A 25,722-nucleotide genomic window follows, 5' to 3' on the forward strand; every position below is an offset into this window, starting at 1 on the left:
CAATCAACAGCTGTCTCTGATTGGGAACCATATCAGGCCAACATAGAAATACAAAACCCCTAGACCTACAACAACCCGAGACATACAAAACCCTAGACATACAAAACCCTAGACATACAACACTAGAGTACCCACCCTAGTCACACCCTGACCTTACCAACATATATAGAAAACAGAGATATCTAAGGTCAGGGTGTGACACTAAAGACACTGAAGCAGCAAACTATTTGTGTCATTCTCAAAACTTTTGGCCACGACTGTAGACCGTAACACCGCCTCCGTTGGCATTTCTGTCTTTTCGGTAGATGCTATAACCATGTATTGCTAACACTGTATCAAAGCTATTATCTAAGTGAGTTTCAGAGATAGTCAGAATATGAATGTAATCTGTTACAAGCAAGTTATTGACTTCATGGACCTTGTTTATTAGGCTACATATGTTAATATAGGCTATTTTGTAGCACTTTTCTGGGTTGCTTGATTGTTTTTAATCCTTTACTGGGAAGCTTATCAGAGGTAGACTTACTCATGTTATTTACATTTTACATATGTTGTTGGGAGTGAAGAGAGAAAGAGGGTGTGTGTGTGTAGATCAAGTGTGAGAGTCCCTGATTGGTTATCCTGCCTATAGTACAGTGTGTTCAGACACAGAGGAATATAGGTAGATAACAAGGCGTAGCAGGGTGGTAGGGATGGGCATCTCAGAGCCCAGCATCGTTGTAGGTGGAGCTGGGGACCTTTAGGATGCTCTGTGCATTCTCCTCCAGGAGGGGACGCCACTTTACCTCCCCCGTCAGTAACAGGTCCTCCCCGTCCAGAGTATCGATGAACTGCATCTGTGTGGAACAAGCAGACACATAAAGAAAGTACCATTAAGACTGGTTCAAGGACATCTATTACAGAGGAAGCAAACTGCAAATATTTTTCTTATGTGAAGGGGCATACCCAGTCAGTTGTACAACTGAATGCCTTCAACTGACATGAGTCTTCCACATTCAACCCAACCCCTCTGAATCAGAGAGGTGCGGGGGGCTGCCATAATCAACATGCAAGTCTTCAGCACCTGGGGAACAGTGTGTTAACTGCCTTGCTCAGGGTCAGAACAACATATTTTTACCTTGTAAAAAGGTAAAAATCGATCCAGCAACCGGGGAATCGATCCAGCAACCTTTAGGTTACTGGCCCAATGCTCGGACCACTAGGCTACCACTATGTACTGAATAGTCAATGATAAGTAGAACATTGACAAAAGCAACCTACTAAACGTGGTATTTTGTGTTGTTCAAAAGCTGTTCAAAAGCCCAACAAGAGCTCTATTCCAGAGTTAGCCACCAGAGTGCAGTTATTATAGCTTACACTGGGGACAGTGCAGTGATCATGGTCACGCTACAGTTTGGGAGGCTGCATAGAGATGGATTTATTTCTTAGTATGGCAAGGCGTGTACACCTCGACCCGGTGTCTTAATTAAACCAGTGGCCTGAGCTCATGGAAGGAGCATGATGAAAGTAATTAGTGTGAGTAATAATGGCGTGACGGTGCCAGAGCAGCGCGTGACCACTGTACGTGACTTCATCGCAGGGGCTTGCAATTTCCTCTCCTGTAGTGTGTCATCAGGCACGGCCAGGTTTTATGTGCTGCACCTGTGATGAAACAGTTCTGGCCCCCTTGACCCCCGCCTCCTTCCAAGAGCTCGACTATGCTCTTGCAATCCCTGCGAGCTCAGAAACAGTATCCCGTTTGTTTGTTTTTCTCTTGAAAAGTCCCCCCTTGTCTCATAAATTCTTGGCGAAGCTTGTAATGTGCGCTTGCAGCTGGCTGGAACCTGTGGCAGGGCCATGTCTCAGCGTGCAGTGATGGAGGACACCTTTAATGGAAGCAGGCAGGAGAGTGGGACAGGCCTTGGACTACATACACACCAGTAACACACAACAAAGCCAAAGCCACTTTCATTTGTTTTTGTACTAACGTCACAGTTCCACTGTTGCAGCACTGGCTTGGGTCGAGAAAACGGTAAAACACTTGATTGAGTTTGACAGTAAATCCGACACCTTTAACTTCTTGTGGGCAGTAGCGTCCCACCTGGCCAACATCCGGTGAAATTGCAGAGTGCGAAATTCAAACTACAGAATTATAAATATTTAAATTTAATTTAAAAAAAGTGTAATACATCAAAATAAAGCTCAACTTCTTGTTAATCCAGCCACTGTGTCAGATTTCGAAAAGGATTTATGGCTAAAGCAAACCATGTGATTATCTGAGGACAGCGCCCCGCATACAAACATGAAAAACATATTTCAACCAGGCAGGTGCGACACGAAAATCAGAAATAGCGATATAAAAAATGCCGTATCTTTGATGATCTTCTTCTGTTGGCACTCCAAAAGGTCCCAGTTACATCACAAATGGTCCTTTTGTTCGATAATGGGTTTCTTTATATCCATAACTCAGTTTAGCTGGCGCTCTTCAGTCAATAATCCACCCAGTTTCACTCCATGAAAATGCATACAAAATTAATCCCAAAATGTACTAATAAACTTTTCCAAACAAGTCAAACAACGTTTATAATCAAACCTTAGGTACCCTAATACGTAAATAAACGATACAATTTAAGACAGAGAATCGTTATTGTCTTTACCGGAGAAAAATACCAAAGAACGCGTTCTCTTCCACGCACTTGGAAACACTACAGCCAAAATGGGAGCCACCTAGAAAAACTACAATTTCTGGGTCATTTTTCCAAAAATCAGCCTAAAACTCTTTCTAAAGACTGTTGACATCTAGTGGAAGCCCTAGGAACTGCAATCTGGATGTCACCTTATAATAAAAATGACAGCCATTGAAAAGAGCGGAAGGCTGAAATGTTCTATTTTTGGGATGGTTTATCCTCAGGGTTTCGCCTGCCATATCAGTTCTGTTATACTCACAGACATAATTGTTACCGTTTTAGAAACTTTAGAGTGTTTTCTAACCAAATCTACCAATTATATGCATATCCTAGCTTCTGGGCCTGATTAACAGGCAGTTTACTTTGGGCAGGCTTTTAATCCGGACGTGAAAATACTGCCCCCCACCCAAGAGAGGTTAAAAGCTATTAAAAGCTATTGCCCAAGCTTGATGCAAGATACTGTGTGTCGGGGAACAGGGAAGGATCAAGGACCTGACTAGCAGACTGAAGCATTGTAGCTCGTTTCCCCAATGTGTGCTGCCTTTTGGTTTGTAGGAGGCTATAGATGAGAGCAAGCAGTGAGGATGGCATTCTTAGAGAACATGTGGACCATATGTGTTTCTCCAAGCAGGCGTGTTTTCAATCACAGAGGGCAGGAAAATATATAGAGGGGGCTTCACTGGTAGCTGTGGCAGAGCCCAGGGGGGCGGGAAGGGAGAGGAGGGTGGGACTGGGTGACTAGCTACTCTCCAAATATCACTCTAATAACAGAGACAAACCAACTAAACCAGTCCAAAACACCATTCTCCAGCACCTAACCAAGAGACTGTATGAGACTATTAAGGCTGTAAGGACACACAAGATCGCAATGTTTAAGTATAGTCGTTTCAACCTTTTGGGCTGCTGACATTAACATAATTTGGTTCAAAGCTTGCATTACACCGCTCAGCTATTCTGGTTCTAAAAATCTTAAGTGTGTAACTAAAAGAACTAGGTGCTCGAGGGTCGAATTTGAAGAAAATTGTTCACAACAAAAATGACCCTGGACTGACCTATTTGAGAGGACACCTTAGAGCAGATTTGCAACTCCTTTATTTTGTATATATTTTATTGAACCTTTATTTCACTAGGCACATCCTCAGGGACCCACAGTCAATCCATGTATATGAACTATTCCAGAACTACTCCTTTAAAAGTTGCGTCATACTGCGGCACACCTTGCCGGCTGCTGTAGCATTCTGTGGCACGTTATTGATTTGTCAGCCATTTTTTCTGTTAATGCAGTGCTAGTTTTGAGAAGCGTTTGATAGTCTTCCATATTGCCTCTAGTTAATATACGGGCAAGTTTGATGTATAACTACTAACGTTACAGTTGAAGTCAGAAGTTTATATACACTTAGGTTGGAGTCATTAAAACTCGTTTTTCAACCACCCCACACATTTCTTGTTAACAAACTATAGTTTTGGCAAGTCGGTTAGGACATCTGTGTGCATGACACAAGTAAGTTTTCCAACAATTGTTTACATAAAGATTATTTCACTTATAATTCACTGTATCACAATTCCAGTGGGTCAGAAGATACACTAAGTTGACTGGGCCTTTAAACCGCTTGGAAAATTCCAGAAAATTATGTCATAGCTGTAGAAGCTTCTGATAGACTAAATTACATAATTTGAGTCAATTGGAGGTATACCTGTGGATGTATTTCAAGGCCTACCTTCAAACTCGGTGCGTCTTCGCTTGACTTCATGGGAAAATCAAAAGAAATCAGCCAAGTACCAAATTCATCTGTACAAACAATAGTACATAAGTATTAACAGCATGGAACCACGCAGCCGTCATACCGCTCAGGAAGGAGACGCGTTCTGTCTCCTAGAGATGAACGTACTTTGGTGCAAAAAGTACAAATCAGTCCCAGAACAACAGCAAAGGACCTTGTGAAGATGCTGGAGGAAACAGGTACAAACGTATCTATATCCACAGTAAAACGAGTCCTAAATTGACCTGAAAGGCCGCGCAGCAAGGAAAAAGCCACTGCTCCAAAATCGACATAAAAAAGCCAGACTACGGTTTTGCAACTGCATTGGGGACAAAGATCGTACTTTTTGGAGAAATGTCCTCTGGTCTGATGAAACAAAAATATAACTGTTTGGCCATAATGACCATCGTTATGTTTGGAGGAAAAAGGGGGAGGCTTGCAAGCCGAAGAACACCATCCCAACCGTGAAGCATGGGGGTGGCAGCATCATGTTGTGGGGGTGGAAGCATCATGTTGTGGGGGTGCTTTGCTGCAGGAGGGACTTGTGCACTTCACAAAATATATTGAAGCAACATCTCAAGACATCAGTCAGGAAGTTAAAGCTTAGTCGCAAATGGGTCAAATGGACAATGACACCAAGCATACTTCCAAAGTTGTGGAAAAATGGCTTAAGGACAACAAGTTAAATAATTTAAATGCAATGCTACCAAATACTAATTTGAGTGTAAACTAAACCTCTGACCCACTGGGAATGTGATGAAAGAAATAAAAGCTGAAATAAATAAATTTCTACTATTATTCTGACATTTCACATTCTTAAAATTAAGTGGTGATCCTAACTGATCTAAGACAGAGATTTTTTACAAGGATTAAATGTCAGGAATTGTGAAAAACTGAATTTAAATCCATTTGGCTAAGATGCATGTAAACTTCCGACTTCAACTGTAGTTAGCTAAGCTAACATACTGCTCTAATGATATGCTATGTGGTTCGTAAGGACAGCATAGCTAACAAATTGTCAGCCAACATAACATGTAAGGTAACTTATTTGAAAAGTCATTACTTTATTACATTGGTCGTGATAGTTTTTTTTCACACCTAGCTCGGCTATTAGACTATTCTTTAGTAAAGGTTGAATAGTCTATTGTTCAGCTATTAGCCCCTCGTTCCTCGCCCTCTTCCACGCGTCATCATTCTGCGCCTGAGATGCTCGCTAGTGGGCGTGCTGGCAGGGTTATGGCAGCACCTTCGGTTGTGCGTCAAGAATTATGCATACAGTATCAAGTTTGTATGAAGGTGTGGTTATTCACAGGCAAATTGTTATATGCTATGGAGGTACATTTGTGTCTTTTCATAGAGAGCAAAACTTTATATTTTCAATCAAAAATAATTGTTCTGAAAGCAAATGTTTTCAGACACAAAGGAAGGCATAGCGGACACCTACGAAGAAGGACTATGTGATGATGGCATTTCAGGTAAGCAGCACTGGGCATTCTTCCATCCAACTTTTACATACTTTTACATAATTCAACTTTTTCACTTGAATTAATTGAACTTTCTTTCATGGCAACTCATAAGCAGGCCATGTGCTATTTGTTTCAAAGTCGATACAGTATATAATCATATTTCATGACAGTGTAACGGTTACCTTTTGTTTTACAAGCTTCAAGTATGTGTCTGTTTTTCAGCATAAACTACTCTGTAGCAACATAATGTGGACACCAGGTGAGACACAATAACAGTCGCTCTCCTTCACTTCATCCCTCTCCCTCTTCTCCCTAAATCCTCTAGGTTATATCAGCTGTGTTGGTGAACCTCTCCCGCATCTGAACTGGCTGACACAGAGGGCACAGCGTGATCATAGGTGAGAGGTCACTTGGTTGGATCAACAGGAAGTATTATTAAAGAGATGCTTTACATTGAAATACAGATAGAGATGTAGTAGTCCCAGAGCTAATGATCCAAGGTCAGCTTTGCATTTCACCTCCTGATGATTATGATGACTGACCAAAAAAACAAGGCAAAATCATGCTCTCTCTCTATCCATCTGCCTCTCGTCTGCAGGTATGTTTTGATGTGAGAGAGGAAGCCAGTCCCGTCATCGCCACCTCACCCGCTCTTAAGATGACCTTTGGGCCAACTGCGGGCCCAAGGCTGGCTAGAGACACTGTATATGTATAATGTATATTGTGATGAACTGAGAGAATATTAGGGTAGCACTGTAAATTCATTAATCATAGGCTGTCTGCCTTTGTTCTTATCTCTTTCCCTTTCTGTCTTCTACACCTCTCTCCCCACCTCGTCTTTCTTCCTCGTTTTATAATGCACACCATATGTGCATTGAAGTACAGATTGAACTTGTATTTATAATATATTACAATTATCATAATTATAATGCATGTATTATGTATTTATAACACCTGGATAATGAACTTCTTTCAATAAAGAGTTTCAGATTCTCCACTGGTTGAAATTAAGTATCTCATTGAAATACTATCCTGTGTCCTCAGATTAATGCAGATGGAGTTAGATATGCATAGGTTTTTTTCTGCATATATGAATTAAATATAATATATTTAATATCTAATAATATCAGCCTACTTAAATCATGCTTCTAGTCTATTGCATTGTTAAAATGTGTAATCATTGAAGTCCCAGGAGCGGTAAACACTGTTGAAGTGTATAATTGTAATACATACATGCAGACATAGCCTAATTCAAAGAATGGGGTTTGATACACCTGGTATTGGATATGACAGAAAAATTATGTCTCTCAGAGATTCATACCTGAACCGCACCTTTATTTGCTAGGAAGAGTACATGATCAGTGAATATATTCAATGTACCGGCAACAATGTGGGGAACTCATGCGTGGTAATAACTACAGTACATGTATACAGGACTTGCGTCCTTGACGCAATAAAGTTATTATATTCTACTCAATCCATAGGCTTCATTAATGCCATTTAGACTTGAAGTTGATACAACAACTGTAATAGCTGAGGTTCATAGATTGGTATGAATATTAGTTCAGAATCTAACATTTGAGAGTCCATACACAAATCGGCTACATACTGTAGCTAGCTACACATCCATAGGCATACAGTTATTTTTATCCTCCACTACACAATAAGCAAGTAAATAGCTAGCTATGTTACTTCAGCTGCATTGCATGGCAAGCTTACACAATTGTACATTCAATTTGCAGTATATGCTTTAGCTAGCTAGATTCTTTACATCCACTGTTTCACAAGACGACAGCCTGGTTTGCTGGTTTTCTCAGGAGTCCCTAAAACATTGAACAACATGAATTACAATGTCATACTCATGTCATAATGCCAGCAAGCTAGGGGGCGGCAGGTAGCCTAGTGGTTAAAAGTGTTGGGCCAGTAACAGAAAGGTTGCTAGATCGAATCCCCGAGCTGACAAGGTAAAAATCTGTCATTCTGCCCCTTAAACAAGGCAGTTAACACACTGTTCCTAGCCCGTCATTGTCAATAAGAATTTGTTCTTAACTGACATGCCTAGTTAAATAAAAGATAAATAAATAGCTGGCTGGCTAATGTTAAGTCGCGATTTTCATTAATTAACTTTATGACAAAAAAATATACACAATCGTTTGTCTCTACATTAATTAACATATTCCTCTCCATTGTACATTTTTATCTTGACTTGTTATGATGTAATAATTACTTACATTTGCTTCCCCCGTAATGTTTTGTCAGCCATCTTTGCTGAAGAAAGTCACCAGGGACGGGTGGCTCATGTCATATTCGTCATTGGAACCACTCAATATGATTGGTCATATAATAACCTTGGGACCCAAATGCGTAATGAGTGCTTTAACTCCTCGGTGTGGTGGTCTGGAGCAATGAAGCCGTGACGCTGGGTACCTCTAAGTCCCGCGGTGAAAGCTTTTAAAGGAGGAACCACTGTAGCACACCTGACTTAACGTGTCAACTAACCATAAAGGCCTTTGACTAGATGAATCAAGTGAGCTAGTTCAGAGCTACAACAAAATTGAGAAATGTCCCTCAGGTCTTTCCTCACATGATAAGTCAGGGCTGACTCTTTTTAGGTGCACGCTGAAAACTTTGTGGCCAGAAACATTTTTCTTTATTTGGTGATATGGAGTGTTGTCTTCCTCTCTCACCTGTTTGCGGACATACTCCAACATGAGCTCCAGCTGCCTGGGGTCCTCGCACTGACGTTTGAACATGTTCCTCCACAGGGCGGCCGCCAGCACCCCATCGCCCGACAAGATTCCCTTCAAAAGCAACACAGAGGTGAATCATGAATCACTGCCTCGTCTAATAGCACTAAGGACTGGACCAGAATGAACAAGAGACACTGGTTCTCGATGGACAGTTCCGTCAGCCAGGCCTAGGACAGAACCACGACATGCTAGCTCTTTACCCGGGCTCTGGGGCCCTTCTTTTCTCAGTCATCTTGTCCAGTGTGTGTTGTTTTTTACACTACCTGGCATAGTCGAGGCAAAGATAAGCATAATGGTTATAGCTGGGTCTTACCTCATCATATCCAAAAATAGCAGCGTAGAAAGTCTCTGTCATAGCCCTCATGCTTTCCTTCCGGTGAATGGCATCAATCTAGAAGGGCGAAAGAGAGGATGGGAGAAGGAGAGAGCAAGGACCCGAGTTGGTTACAACACTATTTTCCCAGAACTTGAGTTAATCATTTTCTTTCTCACATTTTCCACATTGAGCGCACACACACATTTCCCCTCCTGAGATAAATACAGTGCCTTCAGAAAGTACTTAGACCATTTGACTTTTTCCACATTTTGTTACGTTACAGCCAAAATGGATTTAAAAAAAAATTAAATCGATCTACACACAATACCCCATAACGACAAAGCAAAAACAGGTTTTTAGAAACATTTGGAAATGTATTACATATAAAAAACAGAAATACCTTATTTACATAAGTATTCAGACCCTTTGCTATGAGACTCGAAAGTGAGCGTAGGTGCATCCTGTTTCCATTGATCATCCTTTGAGATGTTTCTACAACTTGAGTAGAGTCCACCTTCTGGTAAATTCAAATGATTGGACATGATTTGGAAAGGCACACACACCTGTCGATATAAGGTCCCACCACAGTTGACAGTGCATGTCAGAGCTCCGAGATAGGATTGTGTCGAGGCACAAATCTGGGGAAGGGTACCAAAATATTTATGCAGCATTGGAGGTAGCCAAGAACACAGTGGCCTCCATCATTCTTAAATGGAAGAGGTTTGGAACAACCAAGACTCTTACTAGAGCTGGCCGTCCGGCCAAACCGAGCAATCGGGGAGAAGGGCCTTGGTCAGGGAGGTGACCAAGAACCCAATGGTCACTCTGACAGAACTCACAGAGTTCCTCTGTGGAGAAGGGAGGACCTTCCAGAAGGACAACCATCTCTGCAGCACTCCACCAATCAGGTCTTTATGGTTGAGTGGCCAGATGGAAGCCACTCCTCAGTAAAAAGGCACATGACAGCCCGCTTGGAGTTTGCCAAAAGGCACCCAAACACTCTCAGACCATGAGAAAAAGGATTATCTGGTCTGATGAAACAAACTCTTTGGCCTGAATGCCAAGCGTCACATCTGGAAGAAACCTGGTACCATCCCTACGGTGAAGCATGGTGGTGGCAGCATCATGCTGTTGGGATGTTTTTCAGAGGCAAGGACTGGGAGACTAGTCAGGATTGAGGCAAGGATGAACAGAGCAAAGTACAGAGAGATCCTTGATGACAACCTGCTCCAGAGCGCTCAGGAACTCCGACTGGGGCGAAGGTTCACCTTCCAACAGGACAACGACCCTAAGTGGCCCAGCGATCCTGGAGTCTGGACTTAAACCTGATCGAACATCTCCCGAGAGACCTGAAAATAGCTGTGCAGCAACACCCCCCAGAGCAACTTACAATTAGTGCATTCATCTTAAAAAAGGTCCCGAACAGTAATTCTGATTCCCATGTAAAATAGCCTTTTGAGTGACTAAAATGTCACAAACAAATGCCATAATATTTTGGGGGGATAGAAATGCATTGCTGTGGCTGGTTTAGTGTGAGGAAAGGTCGTACTCTACGGATGTTGTAGAACGTGAATCTGCAGGAGCTGCTTGATGTTTGCAGAGAACGACAGGGTGTTGTCCAGGGTCACGCCAAGGTGTTTTGCACTCTGGAAGGGTGACACCATTAAGTAGTCAACCATGATGGAGAGGTATTGGAGACCTTCCCCGGGAGGAAGAGCAGCTCCGTTTTGTCGAGGTTAAGCTGGTGGGGCGACTTCCAAACTGAGATGTTGCCACCTGGGTGTCAGAAACGGTATGCATAAACCTTTTCTTTAACCAATTCTGATGGTTGTTAAATGTGGATTTGACAATATTACTGTTATATCTACACACACGTCAACAACTCTAAATCACTTTGGCAGCACAGTAGGCATGAAGTCACTTGCCGATAATGTTGCATACAACGTTTAAAAGATCTATCATTATAATCGAAACTCAGATGCCTTAAATTGCCCAACTTATAGGCATGCCCAATATAGGCATCTTGTTTAACAACGTGATGTTGCACTCCAAAGGGATAACTTGAATGAACCTCTTTGGGCGAGGGGGAAGTATTTGGACTGAATGAAAAGCGTGCCCAAAGTAAACTGCCTGTTACTCAGGCCCAGAAGCTAGGATATGCATATAATTGGTAGATTTGGATAGAAAACACTATAAAGTTTCTAAAACTGTTAAAATAATGTCGGAGTATAACAGAACTGATATATGGCAGGCGAAAACCCAAGGACAAACCATCCAGAAAAAAAGATATTCAGCCCACCATTGATTCCAATGGCTGTCATTTTTAATATGAAAGGAAAGCCTCCCAGATTGCAGTTCCTAGGGCTTCCACTAGAAGTCAACAGTCTTTAGAAAGAGTTTCAGGCTCGTTTTTGGAAAAATGAGCTAGAATTTGTAGTTTTTCTAAGTGGCTCCCATTTTGGCTGTAGTGTTTGTTATGTGTATTGGCGAATGTGCGTACTTTGTTGTTTATCTCCGGTAATGACAATTCTCCGATTTAATTTTTTATAGTTTATTTATGTATTAGGGTACCTGAGGTTTGATTATTAACATTGTTTGACTTGTTTGGAGAAGTTTATTGGTAACGTTTTGGATTCATTTTGTATGCATTTTGAAGGAGGGAAACCGGTGGATTATTGAATGAAGCGCGCCAGATAAACTGAGTTTTGGGGGATATAAATAAGGACTTTATTGAACAAAACGACCATTTGTGATATAGCTGGGACCTTTTGGAGTGCCAACAGAAGAAGATCTTCAAAAGTAAATGATTTATTTTATCGCTATTTCTGACTTTCATCTGCCTGGTTGGAAAATGTTTTTAATGCTTTTGTGTGCGTGGCGCTGTCCTCAGATAATCGCTTGGTGTGCTTTCACCGTAAAGCATTTTTTAAATCTGACACAGCGGCTCGATTAACAAGAAGTTAAGCTTTTAACTAATGTACGACACTTGTATTTTCATGAACGTTAAATATGACTATTTCTGTAATTTGAATTTTGCGCTCTGCAATTTCACCGGAAGTTGTCGACGCTTGCGTCCCACTGATCCGCAAGAAGTTTTTAACATGATGTAGGTAACTAAATAATTTAATGAAAAACTTGATTATTTATTATCCTCGTAGTTATAAGTATTTAGGCATATCATGTGAAACAGGCCTCATCACTGTCAAAAGCACAAGAGCTAGCATTGCATGGATTGATCATATAGAAATATCAAAACATTATTTTAATAACCACTGCATTTTTATATTATGAAGTCACCTGCTGGTTACTCTTAGCTGGTTAGGACAGCTCATGGGGTCTGCTAAATATCTGTCAACTAGGTGGGACTAAATAACTAGAGGACTCATACTGCATAGCTTTCATTTTTACCCAGAAGAGGAGTAAAATGTCTATTCTCAGCACTTATAACCAATTTCCTACTCTGAGACACTTACTGGATACGGGCCCTGGTCTTTTGGAGAATTTTTTGGGAAATTATCTTTTTTTATTCAAAATCAGTTTAAAGGCTTCCACTCATGTCTGTGTTGGCTATCAGCATGGCATGAGGTCATGCACCTGTGCATAATTGGGGACCTGCGCATAATCACCCACATCTGGCAGCGTTTTTCTACAACCGTTTTGGCTGACGCAGCCCCTTCAAGCAAGATATTTAATACGCTTCACTAATCACCCCAGAGAGCGCAGGGGAAGGCCCTGCCGGTGCCCTTTCGCTTGAAATGAGTGTCATATCTCACTTTGTTATTGCTCAGATATAAACACCCCAACTCCAGCCTCCCAAAGACAAGGCCTACCTGAAACTAGCTTTGCTGTGCTATACGTATGGTGCTTCACATATGGAGGAGAGCCTGGCTAGCGTTTTTCCTTTGTTTTAGTAACATTAGATCTGAAACAACTGCATGGATTTGGGGGCTCTAGCAGTGAGAGGCTGTAATATACCATAGTGTGGATGATTACAAACAATTGCAGTAGGCTCATCCCTAAGTCTGAATCCAAAACAAAAAGAAGCTCTGCTTCTACAAAACAGCCTGTGTGTGTCAGCCTTGCACTAGTGTGTAGCTCCATTCTACAGGTAAAGAACAGAATATGCATCGGCAAAACCATTTGCTCAGTGACATGTTCCCCACAGTGTTAACAAGGGGTCCCTTCATTCTAGGAACCCTCTCCTCTGGAGTTATATAGGCTTGCGCCGGTGGTGCCCTCAGCACGGTTGGGTGGAAGACCAGGAAAATGAGGCCAGATTGGAGCCAGGGCTCAGGAGTGGTTAAGCTCTGGGAGAAGTCAAAGGACTGAGCTTCCAGCGAGGGCCCAGCTCCTGCAGTCATCATCAATCTTTACCGTTTGAGTTCTCATTCCCCCACCGGCGTCGAGAATGAGGTCACGCGTTTACATCCTCCACGGAAAACAGGTTTTAACCAGGCCTGTTTGGGTGACAAAAGCATGGAGCACGGAGATCTTTGACTTAAGGTGTTCCTGGCGTGGTATGGAACTTCCATGTACAATAGTGTAGGCCTATACACAGGTCGCACAGAGCTGCTTCATGTTTCAGGATGGAGCTTATAAAAGGAGAGGTGTTACCCAGTGCTTAATTTGAGCCGGATCCTGCCGGAACTCTCCATTTTGGTCTGTTTCGTTCCAGAACCTATTTGGCCAGGTCTGGAACCTCATGGCATGAAAACTAATTTCCACTTTTTGCAAATTAAACATTCTAATAAAACGATCAAAGTTCATTCGATAATTATAATTGTGGCCTATTTGTTAATTCCGCTGTCCCTCCAAAAAAACTTAATGTGAAAAAGCAGATATTTTTTTTAGGGCAACATTGCCATGTGAGAAGCACACCTGTATCTCACAGAACTAGAATGATATTGACTTTATATGGCCTCTCACCCTCTCTCTGCTCTGATATAAATGAGCCAGCAACTCTCATCTCTCCAGCATTGCATTTTACCATTGATTTACTTATAGAATCATAGCCACTTGAAGGGTTCTGGAGGAGGAGTTGCAGCACCCCTGATAAATGTAAATATATTTGCCAAAGTTATAGAATAACTGCTCTCTGTTCAGGACAGAAATGAAATAATTCAGAATAGCCTACCACATCATGAGAAGGCCTATAATTTAGCCACATAGGTGAAGTGAAATAGCTTCTTTAGAACAATAGCCAAGCTGTCAATGGTGTGTAGCCCAATAACAAGGCATAGCCTATAGTCTAGAATGCATGGCAAATCTGTCAGTGAAGAGCATGCAGACAAAACAGTTTTTTCACAATATGTAAAATACAATCGTGGGAAAACCCTGCTGAAAAGATAATACTAATCTGTCTACCTTAGGATCCAAAATATTTGATAAACTTCCAAATAATGTTTTACAAAGTAAAACAAGAGAAAGATCCGCTTTTGGCACAACCGCATTGGCCATCACTGGTGAGTGAAATGCACATCATTGGCCATCACCGGCGAGTGAAATGCACATCATTGGCCATCACCGGCGAGTGAAATGCACATCATTGGCCATCACCGGCGAGTGAAATGCACATCACTGTGTGAGTCAGTGAAATTGGAAAGCATTTTTAGGACAATGATTTCCACTTCATATTGTAGCCTACAATACGAGTCTCCACACACCGAGACAATTGATGGATTCAAGACAAGGTTGTTTTTATTGAGCTCAGATTCTCAGTTTGTCAGTGTTAAAGCAGCCTGTCATTTCGATCATTTGAGCAGTATTAAAAACGATTCTGCCAAAGTCTCCAGTCATGTGTATGTAGAATTTATAAAAAGCCCTCCCAAAAACTGAACCCTAGGCTACAAAAAAATATCCCCATGTGTGTAACTTCTGTAAATGCCTCTACTATTCTGCTCTGTGCAAATGCGATGATATGCATGCAATGCTTCCAGGGTAGGCAATTTTGGGGATTCACCATGTTTCATCAAAATGTACAGCTGTGTGTTGTCCACATAGCAATGAAAGTTGACATTGTGTTTCCGAATGACATCACCAAGAGGTAGAATATATAGTGAAAACAATAGTGGTGCTAAAATGGAACCTTGAGGAATGCCGAAAAATACAATTGCTTTGTCAGAGGACAAACCATCCAGAGACAAACTGACATATTTCCGACAGAGAAGATATAAACCAAGCAATAACCTGTCCCTGTAGACCAATTAGGGTTTCTAATCTCTTCATAAGAATGCAGCGATCGATAGTGTCAAAAGCAGCACTAAGGTCTTGGAGCACGAGGACAGATGCAGAGCCTTGGCCAGATGCCATTAAAAGGTCATTTACCACCTTCACAAATGCAGTCTCAGCACTATGATGGGGTCTAATAGCCTACTAAAGTTTCAGCCTCCTGGCAGAGGCAACCAGGTTTTTGGCTAAAATGTCATGGTACTGGGTAAAGTTCATGATGCTGTTGACCATCTCAGTCGCCGGACTTGAAACCCATTCAAACCACAGGTTTTCAATGGAAGAGGGCAGTCCATAACCCCAGACAAAGGATATCAAGAATCTGGAAGAATTATGTATGGAGGAATGGTCGAAGATCCCTCCCAATGTGTTCTCAAACAACAACAAAAAATTATGTTCCAATGCCGTTATCCTCGCAAAGGTGAGGTATTGAAAACAGGGGTGTTAACAATTTTGACCACTACCTTTTTGAGAAAAATAAGTACTACTAACTAGCTGTTATTGGCAGAGAAGTTTGGAACACTTTGTTATGTCTATTAACTAATTTACCGCCTTTTGGAAATAACCATGGGATGGTTTTTCAATACCGTCAAAACTATTTCTTTGAAGTTTAAAAAATCTATACATAATTTGTAGCTACTCTAAGTAAATACCTGCAGTCAACTGCAGTTAGGACAAAGCATTCTTCATTTCACTAGTCACAATATTTCACATTATGAAGCTTACCGTAGTTCCCCAGAACAGTTGAGCCAGTCATGTTTGTTTATAAATAGCACAATGGGAGAAAGCGGTCCAGCTGTGTATTGACAGGTGTTGCGTTTTATACCGAAAGTCAGTGTTTTTCTTCAATAGAGTGATCAGGGGAGTGCAACTAGTTTTATTCACAGAAAATACATTAATGCAACACATTCAGCGGAGAAAAGCTTCATTTTCATCAGATGACAACAGAAGTGCAACGCTATTTGGCTGGCAGCCACACAAGTAAATGAGCTTACAATGAAAAAGCAAGGTATTTTATGCAAAAACTATGCATGGCCATCATATTTCTATATGTGAGTAACCTTTTCTAATGTCTTGCGTAAAGTTAATTTAGCATTTTACCTGCGTGAAAAACAAATAATTCTGCGTTAATGCAGAAGTTTAACTTGCTAGTTTTCTAAGTAAGTGGCTGAATTAATAAGGGGCATCATATAGTGTTAGCTTTCTGCCGTGTTTGAGAAATCTGTCCAAGCTGCAAGATTTAACTTTTTGGCCTGAATGATGAAAACCTGCTCCAGAACGCTCAGGCCCTCAGACTGGGGTGAAGGTTCACCTTCCAACAGGACAACAACCCTAAGCTCACAGCCATGATAACGCAGGAGTGGCTTCGGGACAAGTCTCTGAATGTCCTTGAGTGGCCCAGCCAGCACCTGGACTTGAACCCGATCAAACATCTCTGGAAAGACCTGAAAATATCTGTGCAGCCAACCTGAGAGCTTCAGAGGCTCAGCAGAGAAGAATGGGAGAAACTCCCCAAATACAGGTGTGCCAAGCTTGTAGCGTCATACCCAATAAGACTCGAGGCTGTAATCACTGCCAAAGATGATTCAAAAAAGTACTGAGTAAAGTGTCTGAATGTGATATTTAAAAAAATGTCTAAAAACCTGTTTTTGCTTTGTCATTATGGGTTATTGTGTGTAGATTGTGTGTAAAAATCTAAGGTAACAAAATGTCGAACAAGTCAAGGGGTCTGAATACTTTCCGAATGTACTGTGTGTACAAAATTATGGGGACAGCACTTCAAATTAGTGGATTTGGCCATTTCAGCCACACCCGTTGCTGACTGGTGTATAAAATCAAAAACACAGCCATGCAATCTCTATAGACAAATATTGTCTGTAGAATGGCCTTATTGAAGAGCTCAGAGACTTCCAAAGTGGCACTGTCATAAAATACCACCTTTCCAACAAGTCAGTTTGTCAAATTTCTGCTCTGCTAGAGCTGCTCCGAATAACTGTAACTGCTGTTATTGTGAAGATGAAACGTCTAGGAGCAACAACGGCTCAGTTGTGAAGTGGTAGGCCACACAAGCTCACAGAATGGGACTGCCAAGTGCTGAAGGGCGTAGAGTCCGTCCTTGTGACTTCCAACGTGGCACCGTCAGTACCTCTGGAAGCAACGTCAGCACAATAACGGTTTGTCGGGAGCTTCATGAAATGGGTTTCCATGGCCGAGCAGCCGCACGCACACAAGCCTAAGATCACTGTGCGCAATGCCAAGCGTTGGATGGAGTGGTGTAAAGCTCACCTCCATTGGAATCTGGAGCAGTTGAAATGTGTTCTCTGGAGTGATAAAACTCGCTTATCTGGCAGTCCAACGGACAAATCTGGGTTTGGCGGATGCCAGGAAAACGCTACCTGCCCCAATGCACAGTGCCAACTGTAAAGTTTGGTGGAGAAGGAATAATGGTCTCTGGCTGTTTTTCATGGTTCCAGCTATGATTGATTGATTTGATTGATTATGGAATGAGATGTTCGAAGAGCAAGTGTCCACATACTTTTGGTCATGCAGTGTATGTATAACTTTATGAGCTGTATTGCCCGTCTTTGCAAGTTTATTTCGTTTGCACTCGTTAGCAGTCTCCATGGAACTTCACTATTACTTGTGCTAATTTTGTTAGCATTCTGGTAATAGACGCCCAATGGCCTTTTTGTTTTTTGGCGCACCATGTGTACTAAGCCGGTAATACTGTAAATCCCGGGATGAAAGAAGGATGGTATGACGATATGAAAATCTGGATACCGCCCAACCCTCTGACCCTTTCATTGGTACCTTTTCGGCACACTGATTCAATGGAGATATCCAATATGTAATGTAGCCTTGATCTGAAATTACTGCATGAGTATTGAGCAAGCAAAATGGTGGAAACTCCATCTTGCCATTCAGAAGGCTAAGTGGAGCCATTATTAGCTGTCAGATTATAGGATCAGTTTAGCCTTTTAGGTCATTATGAATAAGATTACATGGGCAGAGGGGACCTGATCCTAGAGTAGCACTGCTACTTTCAGTCGCTTGATAGATACGGAACCAGATTTTAGACCGCTAAAGACATGAGGGAGTTTAAGGGACATACTCCCATGATCTTGCTCCTTTGCTCCACATCCTCCCACATTGAGTGGACGATGTAGCGGCACATGTACTTCCCCTCATGGCCTCGCTGCCTCATCCGCACCAGACACATCCTACAGAGGAGAAAACAAAGAGAGTTAACACTATACCTGACAGGGACGGACAGACTCTGGCCCTGAAGGGCCAAATCCCAACTTGAGATACACATCCATACCTGGGAAGTTGAAATCCTCTACTTATGTCATGATTTATTTAAGTTCGAGTCACATGTTTGTATCAAGTTATAACTTGTCATCTTATCTACAGTGTTGTGAGCTTTCTACAGTGTTGTGAGCTTTCACCGCAGGACTTGGAGGTACCCAGCGTCACAGCTTCATTGCTCCAGACCACCACAAGGGGGAGTTAGAGCACTCATTACGCATTTGGGTCCCAAGGTTATTATATGACCAATCATATTGAGTGGTTTCAATGACAAATTTGATAATGAGCCACCCGTTGCTGGTGCCTTTCTTCAGCAAAGATGACTGACAAAACATTACGGTGGAAGAAAATGTAAGTAATTATAATGAGTCAAGTAAAAAATTTACAATTGAGAGGAATCTGTGAATGTAGAGACAACTGTGCATATTTTTGTCATAAAGTTAATTCATGAAAATCGCTATTTAGCAAGTTAGCTGACTAGCTAATATTAGCCAGCTAGCTAGCTAGTGTTATGACATGAGTATGAAATTGTAATTTGTGTTTAATGTTTTAGGGACTCCTGAGAAAACCAGGCTGTCGTCTTGTGAAACAGTGGATGTAAAGAATCTAGCTTAGGTAAAGCATTTACTGCAAATTGAACGTACAATTGTGTAAGCTTGCCTTGCTTATATTTGCCTGAAGTAAAGGCTGATTTGTAATTCATTATATATACACACAGGAAAAAAAACTGTACACTGCACTTTTGCAGCTGAAGTAACGTAGCTATCTAACTATTTACGTGCTTATTGTGTAGTGGAGGATAAAAATAACTATGCCTATGGATGTGTAGTTAGCTACAGTATGTAGCCAATCTATGTATGGACCCTAAAACGTTTGGTAAGAATATTAGTTCAGAACCTATGAACCTCAGCTATCATAGATGTTGTACCAACTTCAAGTCTGAATGGCATTAATGAAGCCTATGGATTGAGTAGAATATAATAAATGTATTATGCCAAGGATGCAAGTCCTATATACATGTAGTTTTTTACCACACATTGTAGCCTGTACATTGAATTTATTCACTGATCATGTACTCACCCTTGGCAAATAAAGGTGCGGTTCCATTCTTTGAATGATGCTGTGTATGCATATATGTATTACAATTATACACTTCAACAGTATTTACCACTCCTGCTCCTGGAACATCAATGATTACACATTGTAACTACGCAATAGACTAGAAACATGATTTAAGTAAAGGCTGATTTGTAATTCATTATATATATATACACAGAAAAAAAAACTGTACACTGCACTTCCTATGCATATCTAACTCCCTTCATCTACATTAATCTGAGAACACAGGATAGTATTTGAATGAGATACTTAATTTCAACCAGTGGAGAATGTGAAACTCTTTATTGAAAGTTCCTTATCCAGGTGTTATAAATACATAATACTTGCATTATAAATACAAGTTCAATCTGTACTTCAATACACATATGCTGTGCACTATAAAAAAAGAGGAACAAAGAGGTGGGGAGAGAGGTGTAGAAGACAAAGGCAAAGAGATAAGAACAGAGGAGCAGGGAAGACCGCAGATAATTAATGAATTACAGTGCTACACTAATATTCTCTCAGTTCATCACAATTACAGTGTCTCTAGCGGTGTCTCCTAACCAGTCTTGGGCCCCCAGTCTGTCCGAAGGTTATCTTAAGAGCGGGTGAGGTGGCGATGACGGGACTGGCTTCCTCTCTCACATTAAAACATACCTGCAGGCGAGAGACGGACAGAGAGAGAGCATGATTAAGCCTTGTTTTTTTTTTCTAACAGGGTCATGATAACCATCAGGAGGTGAAATGCAAAGCTGACCTTGGATCATTAACTCTGGGACTACTACATCTCTATCTGTATTTCAATGTAAAGCATCTCTTTAATAATACTTCCTGTTGATCTAACCAAGTGACCTCTCACCTATGATCACGCTGTGCCCTCTGTGTCGTCAGCCAGTTCAGATGCGGGAGAGTGTCACCAACACAGCTGATATAACCTAGAGGATTTAGGGAGAAGGGGGAGAGGGATGAAGTGAAGGAGAAAATAAGGTAGTTAAACAGACAGTGTTCAACAGGAATCTGTGTGTGTGTAGTCTCACCTGGTGTCCACACTACGTGGCTACAGAGTACTTTATGCTGAAAAACAGGCACATGAGGACAAACAATAGAAAATAATGTCATTAGACTTTTACATTACCAGATCATTGTGAATTACTAAAGTATAATATTCCTTATAACAAATTATGATAACATTGGATAGATACATGACTAGCATGTGACAATAGCAGGATCATATCAAGGATAGCATCACAAATGAATACATAAATACCACTTGAAGCTTGATAATGACTTGATCACTTGATTCAGCTGTGTAGTGCTAAGGCAAAAACGTGCACCCCTTTGAGTCCCCAGGACCAGGACTGAGAACCGCTGCTCTTCATTGGGACAACTCTTCATCTGCAAACAGGCTTTCACAGGTCTCTCTATCAGAGGACAAAAAAAACAAACAAGAAATAGACTTCATTATACGCAAATTAGACAGCACTGAATATGATGTTCTGTATCCTCACTTCTAAGGACTGGAACTACACTGTACCTGCTCTAGAGCAGGACTGTACCTGCTCTATCCAGAATAGCATGCTCTCCCACTTTGACAGCTGGGACTGCTATCCTTTCACCGTTCTCCATGGCTGTTAGCTAGCTACCTACAGATGTATTTTACCGTGTTAAATATATCAAGATAGCTAGCTAAAATGGAGTTAGGTAGCTGGTCAAATGTAATTACCTTAGCTAGCCATTTATGCCGTATGTAAACTAGCTAACTACGTTAGCAGCTCATTTGAGTTAAAATGCACTGTAGCTAGTTACTGTAACTAATAATATATTTATTTTTTTACATTTTCAAAATGTATTTACTTACCTGAATGGGTTCTCCCAGCCATGTGGACGATTGAAAACAGGGCAGCAAAGTGTTTGTTTGTACCAGAGCGGTTTAGAGCAATTTAATATTTGTCTGTGAATAACTAGACTTCATACAAACTTGCTAAGTAGACTTCTTAACGCACAACCGAAGATGCTGCCATATCCTGCCAACACGCCCAAAAGCGAGCCACTCAGGCGGAGAATGACGTGGAAAAAGGTGAGGAACGAGATGGGAGTAACAAGTGGAAAGGGGGAAAAGTATTATTTTTACTATTAAGCCCACATATTAATGATATAAAAGCCCCTTAGATATGCGTTGACAGCTGGAGGCATTTTATTTTTCACAAGTGTACTATGGCAGGATGTGAATTCTAGAAACAATGTTTCTAGGATAGGCTACTGGCTGAACAATAGACTATATTCAACCTTTATGAAATAATTTTCTAATAGACGAGCTAGGTGTGAAAAAAAAAAAAAAAAAACTTTCCAACTCGCAACAAATATATTTGTTTTTGACCTTTCTAAGGCACTGCATCTCAGTGCCAGAGGCATTACTAAAGTCCCTGGTTCGAATACAGGCTGTACCACATCCGACCGTGATTGGGAGTGCCATAGAGCGGCACACAATTGGCCCAGCGTGATCCGGGTTTGGCCGTGGTAGGCCGCCATTGTAATTAATAATTTGTTTTTACCCGTCTTGCCTAGTTACAGTTGGGCAAAAAAGTATTTAGTCAGCCACCAATTGTGCAAGTTCTCCCACTTAAAAAGATGAGAGGCCTGTCAGTTTCATCATAGGTACACTTCAACTATGACAGACAAAATGAGAAAAAAAAATTGTAGGATTTTTGAATTTATTTGCAAATTATGGTGGAAAAACTCATGGGGAGTCACTAGAGGTTATATACCCTTTGTTGGCAATGACAGAGGTCAAACGTTTTCTGTAAGTCTTCACAAGGTTTTCACACACTGTTTCTGGTATTTTGGCCCATTCCTCCATGCAGATCTCCTCTAGAGCAGTGATGTTTTGGGGCTGTTGCTGGGCAACACGGACTTTCAACTCCCTCCAAAGATTTTCTATGAGGTTGAGATCTGGACACTGCCTAGGCCACTCCAGGACCTTGAAATGCTTCTTACGAAGCCACTCCTTCGTTGCTCGGGCAGTGTGAATGGGATCATAGTCATGCTGAAAGACCCAGCTACGGTTCATCTTCAATGCCCTTGCTGATGGAAGGAGGTTTTCACTCAAAATCTCACGATACATGGCCCCATTCATTCTTTCCTTTACACGGATCAGTCGTCCTGGTCCCTTTGCAGAAAAACAGCCCCAAAGCATGATGTTTCCACCCCCATGCTTCACGGTAGGTATGGTGTTCTTTGGATGCAACTCAGCATTCTTTGTCCTCCAAACACAACAAGTTGAGTTTTTACCAAAAAGTTATATTTTGGTTATGACATTCTCCCAATCTTCTTCTAGATCATCCAAATGCTCTCTAGCAAACTTCAGACGGGCCTGGACATGTACTGGCTTAAGCAGGGGGACACGTCTGGCACTGCAGGATTTGAGTCCCTGGCGGCATAGTGTGTTACTGATGGTAGGCTTTGTTACTTTGGTCCCAGCTCTCTGCAGGTCATTCACTAGGTCCCCCCGTGTGGTTCTGGGATTTTTGCTCACCGTTCTTGTGATCATTTTGACCCCACGGGGTGAAATCTTGCGTGGAGCCCCAGATCGAGGGAGATTATCAGTGGTCTTGTATGTCTTCCATTTCCTAATAAATTGCTCCCACAGTTGATTTATTCAAACCAAGCTGCTTACCTATGGCAGATTCAGTCTTCCCAGCCTGATGCAGGTCTACAATTTTGTTTCTGGTGTCCTTTGACAGCTCTTTGGTCTTGGCCATAGTGGAGTTTGGAGTGTGACTGTTTGAGGTTGTGGACAGGTGTCTTTTTTATACTGATAACAAGTTCAAACAGGTGCCATTAATACAGGTAACGGGTGGAGGACAGAGGAGCCTCTTAATAACCTCTCTGGGATCGTTCGGGATATGAGCGTCCCACCTCGCCAACAGACAGTGAAATTGCAGGGCGCCAAATTCAAACAAATCTCATAATTAAAATTCCTCAAACATACAAGTTTTATACACCATTTTAAAGATAAACTTCTTGTTAATCCAGCCAGTGTCCGATTTCAAAAAGGCTTTACGGCGAAAGCACACCATGTGATTATGTTAGGTCAGCGCCTAGCAAGCAAGCCTGAAACAACTTCTAAAGACTGTTGACATCTACTGTGGAAGCCTTGGGAAGTGCCATCTGACCCCATAGACACAGGATATTGGATAGGCAATCACTTAAGCTACAAACCTCAGATTTCCCACTTCCTGGTTGGATTTTTCTCAGGTTGCCGCCTGCCAAATGAGTTCTGTTATACTCACAGATATTATTTTAACATTTTAATTATTTTAACTTTTGGGAACTTTACAGTGTTTTCTATCCAAATCTACCAATTATATGCATATCCTAGCTTCTGGGCCTGAGTAACATGCAATTTACTCTGGGCCCGCTTTTCATCCAAACTTCCCATTGTGCCCCCTATCCCAATCCGGAAACTATAATTTCAAAAACAAAACGTTTATTCTTTCAGTGAAATACGTAACCGTTCCGTATTTTATAGAACCGGTGGCAACCCAAAGTCTAAATATTGCTGTTACATTGCACAACCTTCAATGTTATGTGATAATTATATAGAATTCTGGCAAATTAGTTTGCAACGAGCCAGGTGGCCCAAACTGTTGCATATACCCTGACTCTGCATGTTATGAATGCCAGAGAAGGGACGCAATTTTATTGAGGTCTGATCTTTGACTAGGCCATTCAAAGACATTTCAATGTTTCCCCTTAAACCACTCGGGTGTTGCTTCAGCAGTATGCTTAGGGTTGTTGTCCTGCTGAATGACAACCTCAGTCCCAGTCTCAAATCTCTTAAGACTGAAACATGTTTCCCTCAAGGGGTGCTTTGGTGGTGGTAAAGTGGGAGATTTGTACAAGGTGAAAGGGATCTTGAAAAAGGAAGGTTATCACTCCATTTTGCAACACCATGCCATAGCCTGTGGATGGTGCTTAATTGGAGCCAATTTCCTCCAACAACAGGACAATGACCCAAAGCACAGCTCCAAACTATACAATAACTATTTAGGGAAGAAGCAGTCAGCTGGTATTCTGTCTATAATGGAGTGGCCAGCACAGTCACCGGATATCAACCCTATTGAGCTGTTGTGGGAGCAGCTTGACCGTATGGTATGTAAGAGGGGCCCATCAAGCCAATCCAACTTGTGAGAGGTGCTTAAGGAAGCATGGGGTGAGATCTCTTCAGATTATCTCAGAAATTGATAACTAGAATGCCAAAGGTCTGCATGGCTGTAATTGCTGCAAATGGAGGATTCTTTGACGAAAAAAGTTAAGGACGCAATTATTATTTCAATTTAAAATAATTATTTATAACCTTGTCAATGTCTTAACTATATTTCCTATTGATTTTGCAACTCATTACATGTATGCTTTCATGGAAAACAACAAGACATTTCTAAGTGACCCCAAAAATTTCAAACGGTAGTGTACATCGATATTAATCACTGAAGCTACGCGGAACATATCCCAGTCAAAACCATCTTGAAGCGTGGATTCTGATTGGTCAGACCAGTGTTGAAAGCACGGGTACTTCCTGTTTGAGTTTCTGCCTATAGGAAGGGAGGATCAAAATGGAGTCGTGGTCAGATTTGGCGAAAGGAGGGCAGGGGAGGGCCTTGTATGCATCCCTGAAGTTAGAATAACAATTGTCGAGTGTTTTTCCAGCACGAGGACTACAGTCAATTTGCTAATAGAATTTAGTTCGCTTTTTCCTCAAATTTCCTCAAAGTTCACAGCTGCAGTAAATGCAGCCTCAGGATGCATGGTTTCCCAGTTTGCATAATGAGCCTGAACTTAAAAAGATGTTGCATAAAGCTTAAAGAAGAAGTTACAGGTATGTGAGAGCCAGAAATCTTGCTTGTTTGTAGGTGACCAAATACTTATTTTCCACCATAATTTGCAAATAAATTCATTAAAAATCCTACAATGTGATTTTCTGGATTTTTTTTCTCATTTTGTCTGTCATAGTTGAAGTGTACCTATAATGAAAATTACAGGCCTCTCATCTTTTTAAGTGGGAAAACTTGCACAATTGGTGGCTGACTAAATACATACATAGTGGGGCAAAAAAGTATGTATGTATGTACGTAC

The 25,722-nt window shown here is 41.4% G+C and overlaps 1 protein-coding gene across 2 annotated transcripts in view; it reads right to left on the minus strand.

The window, feature by feature from the left end:
• Positions 1-491: 491 nt before the first annotated feature.
• Positions 492-25,722, minus strand: part of LOC112266524 (ubiquinol-cytochrome-c reductase complex assembly factor 1) — a 37,838-nt gene continuing 12,607 nt past the window's right edge. The window contains exons 2-5 of one of the 2 annotated variants that reach the window (XM_024444085.2): positions 18,296-18,404; positions 8,956-9,033; positions 8,580-8,693; positions 492-836 (exon numbers count right to left, since the gene is read on the minus strand). In XM_024444085.2, the coding sequence (XP_024299853.1) occupies positions 702-836; positions 8,580-8,693; positions 8,956-9,033; positions 18,296-18,404 (436 nt within the window). In that variant the 3' untranslated portion in view covers positions 492-701. Of the gene's footprint in view, positions 837-7,654; positions 7,716-8,579; positions 8,694-8,955; positions 9,034-18,295; positions 18,405-25,722 lie in introns of those variants that run through there. The other variant, XM_042301367.1, reaches the window with a different exon arrangement.

This window comes from Oncorhynchus tshawytscha, linkage group LG02 (genome assembly GCF_018296145.1).
Source record: "Oncorhynchus tshawytscha isolate Ot180627B linkage group LG02, Otsh_v2.0, whole genome shotgun sequence".
Lineage (NCBI taxonomy): Eukaryota > Metazoa > Chordata > Actinopteri > Salmoniformes > Salmonidae > Oncorhynchus > Oncorhynchus tshawytscha.